Source organism: Sinocyclocheilus rhinocerous, unplaced genomic scaffold (assembly GCF_001515625.1).
Source record: "Sinocyclocheilus rhinocerous isolate Xijiao unplaced genomic scaffold, SAMN03320098_v1.1 scaffold3187, whole genome shotgun sequence".
NCBI classification, from domain to species: domain Eukaryota; kingdom Metazoa; phylum Chordata; class Actinopteri; order Cypriniformes; family Cyprinidae; genus Sinocyclocheilus; species Sinocyclocheilus rhinocerous.
In genome coordinates this window covers 183,862-187,164 of record NW_015643040.1, presented here as the reverse complement: position 1 = coordinate 187,164, position 3,303 = coordinate 183,862, and the positions used below count along the sequence as shown (strand labels likewise).

The 3,303-nt window shown below is 36.1% G+C and overlaps 1 protein-coding gene across 1 annotated transcript in view; it reads left to right on the top strand.

Moving 5' to 3' along the window:
* LOC107756960 (alpha-2,8-sialyltransferase 8E-like) overlaps positions 1 to 3,303 on the top strand; it is a 17,838-nt gene that overhangs the window by 6,364 nt on the left and 8,171 nt on the right. Inside the window, exon 4 of the mRNA XM_016574296.1 lies at positions 2,256 to 2,400. Coding sequence (XP_016429782.1) covers positions 2,256 to 2,400 — 145 coding nt within the window. The remainder of the gene's footprint in view (positions 1 to 2,255; positions 2,401 to 3,303) is intronic.

Sequence of the window (3,303 nt, the reverse complement as noted above, 5' to 3'; positions counted from 1 at the left end):
GCAAAACAAATCACAATTCTGAAAACAAAATAACAAATTACAAATGCAAATCTAAAAAGCAAAATAACAATTCAGAAAACACAACAGTAATTCTGAAAACATTATAACAAGTCAGAAAACACAATGACAATGAAATGAGGTGTACAGCTCTCCGCTTGCAGCGCGTCAGTCACGCTCGTCAGGAAATGAGTGAAACACACTTTTTTTAAAATCAAATAATACGTCATTAATAGCGGTTCACTTCCGTGATTTGGTACGATAGTGTTCATATCAGCAGCAAACCGTATTCACATGAACCGTACCCCAGACCACCCTTTTTAAGCAGACTCGGGTACGGTTCGCGGGTGCGCACCCGAGTTCGGAAGACAGCGTTCACATCATCCAAACGAACCGAACTCTGACATCAATCGAACCCGGGTGAGCACCAAAAGTGCTAGTGTGAAAGCACCCTTAATGCTGTTTGATATAACTCAATTCCAGTTTAATTTTCCTAATAAAAAGGCTGTTCAACTCTTAATATTTTGTATTAATATTCTCCCCTTTAAATTATCTCTGCCCCACAAAAATCCCAATTTAACACGCCTCTGCCTGTTTTTTTTGTTGTTGTTGTTTTTTTTGCATTCCCATTTGCTCAAATAGCAAAAGAAAATTGCCACACTCTAGTGTTTTCACGACTTATAAAAAAAAAATTTTGAGAGAGACTGAACGGCAGTCAGAAGAGAGAACAATGTCAAATTTACCGTCACTCCCATAGACACTGTATTATAAACACCCTCCCATTAGCGTTAACTAGTTTTTTGTAATCTGTTTCAAAGGTAATATAAGTGCAGTGTTGTAAATGTACATGCATATTCTTTTTTTATTCCATAGTAAGGGCAATTCATACAATACATTTAAACTGTATTACTTTAAGACCATCTCCGAACTTTCTACCGCTAGTCTGCTGTTCTTCCTGTATATCTTGATTGTCAGATGTCTGCTGCAGAGGCTCTGTTACCGGAACCGAACAATGTACAGGACTCCCTGAGCTAGTCGCATCCAAAGCCGTATCTAGAGCCCTCACATTTTTACTATCCTTAATTAAAGTTTGGATGCATGTCTCTAATTCTGAAACCTTCTCTGTCAGCCTAACTATTTCCCTGCATTTATCACATGTGAATCCCTCGTTGCTGACAGCGAGAGATAAACTATACATGTGGCAAGCGGTGCAACAATAGCAGGAGAAGAAGCCATTACTCACCGTGATTGATGAAGTATTCTGACTTACCACTATTGTTTGATTAACTCGTGAAAAAACGGAGCAAGAGAAAAAAGAATTGAAGCAAGAGAAAAAAGAAAACGGTAATAGACGCGTATAGAAACGCGAATGACAAGCTAACGAATGCTAACGTGCTGCACTCGCGGTTTAAATTAAAAGCGAACAATCAAATTAGTTATACAGGAACCCTCAAAATCAGGTTTGTCTGATTTGTCTTTGTGTTTTCTGACTTGTTATAATGTTTTCGTGTTTTCTGATTTGTTATTTTGTTTTTTAGATTTTCATTTGTGTTTGTAATTTGTTATTTTGTTTTCAGAATTGTGATTTGTTTTGCACTTCTCGGCCACCGTAGGAATTGTGTTCTCAAAATTTAGTAATGCATTTTGCTATATTTAATTTATCCGTGATGCGTAACGCTGCAGACTTTTCTTTAGCTAACGTGCTGCACTCGCGGTTTAAATTAAAAGCGAACAATCAAATTAGTTATACAGGAACCCTCAAAATCAGGTTTGTCTGATTTGTCTTTGTGTTTTTTATTTTGTTATAATTTTTTCGTGTTTTCTGATTTGTTATTTTGTTTTTTAGATTTTCATTTGTGTTTGTAATTTGTTATTTTGTTTTCAGAATTGTGATTTGTTTTGCACTTCTCGGTCACCGTAGGAATTGTGTTCTCAAAATTTAGTAATGCATTTTGCTATATTTAATTTATCCGTGATGCATAACGCTGCAGACTTTTCTTTACAATGAGCATGAAATGAATGTGTGCTGATTTATCAGTTGTGTATGTGTGTGTGTCTGATTTACAGTGATGTTTTAGATTCATTTTCACGACTTTTCAGAAAACTTGTCATTTATTGTTCAGAGTCAGGGTGTTTAATGAGACAAGCTGTTAAAAACAATACATCTTTGAATACTGAGGTGGTTATTTTTTTTACAGAGATGACGCATATAAAGCTACTGAATGCTGATAAACTTTTTCTTTGTGTGTTTTTGGCAGAATGAGGCTGCAGTTATGCTGTAACGCCACAGGATCGTTATTCCTCACCAAACGCAACACAGCTGTCAATCAGACCATCCCATATGAGACCAGCAAAATAAAAACATACAAAATGAATGCAGTCATTCACAGCATGCTGCCTGAGGTGTGTCTGTGTGAGACAATCACACTTTTACAACTCCTTAACTCTTTAAGCATGTTTCTGTGATAGTTTGGGGCCAGATTTGTCCTCTGAATGTGACACAACCTGTTAAACCAGTCAAGCCCTACGCTTTCAGAAATAAAGGTCAAAAAGCTGTCACTGGTGTGGTACCTTTTCAAAAGGAACATGTTTGTACCTAAAGGGTCTATTTTGGTACCTTAAAGGAACATATTAGTACTTAAAGTGTGCATATTAAAACCTAATATACAAAAGTGTACCTTTTGAAAAGGTACCACCCCTGTGACGGCTTTTTTACCTTTATTTCTGAGAGTGTACAAAGTGTGTAGGCTGACTATACATTGTCTTTTTCCGGGATGTGTCTCGGTCTGGGTTGGGATGTCTGGGTTTTGCCTTTGTTTTCAAACTTGCTGAAGGTAATGAATGAAAAGTAGTTTGACCAGTAGCGTGCAGGCATTGTATATAATTGAACAATCGTGGCATGCGATCTACATTCAGAACATTCAAAGCAATGCAAATATGTGGACATTCAGAGCTGGGTGGATTGTAGTCCATTAGTGATTACAGATTACATAATAAAAACTGTAGTTAGTATCGTAATCTAGGTTACTCATTTTAGGTATTAATGCACTGCTGACTACATTTTTTAGATTACTTTTAGATTTCTTTTTATCTAACTTGATTTAAATTTATCATTAACAGTACCATACTGATGTAAAAAAAGAAAAGAAAAACAAAACAAAAGCAAATAAAAAAAAAAGTGTATTTATGTAGATGTGTGTGTGTGTGTATTTATATAGGTGTGTGTGTGTGTGTGTGTATTTATATTTATATAGATGTGTGTGCGCGCGCGCCTTTTTGTGACTTATGAGGACACACATTTCTATA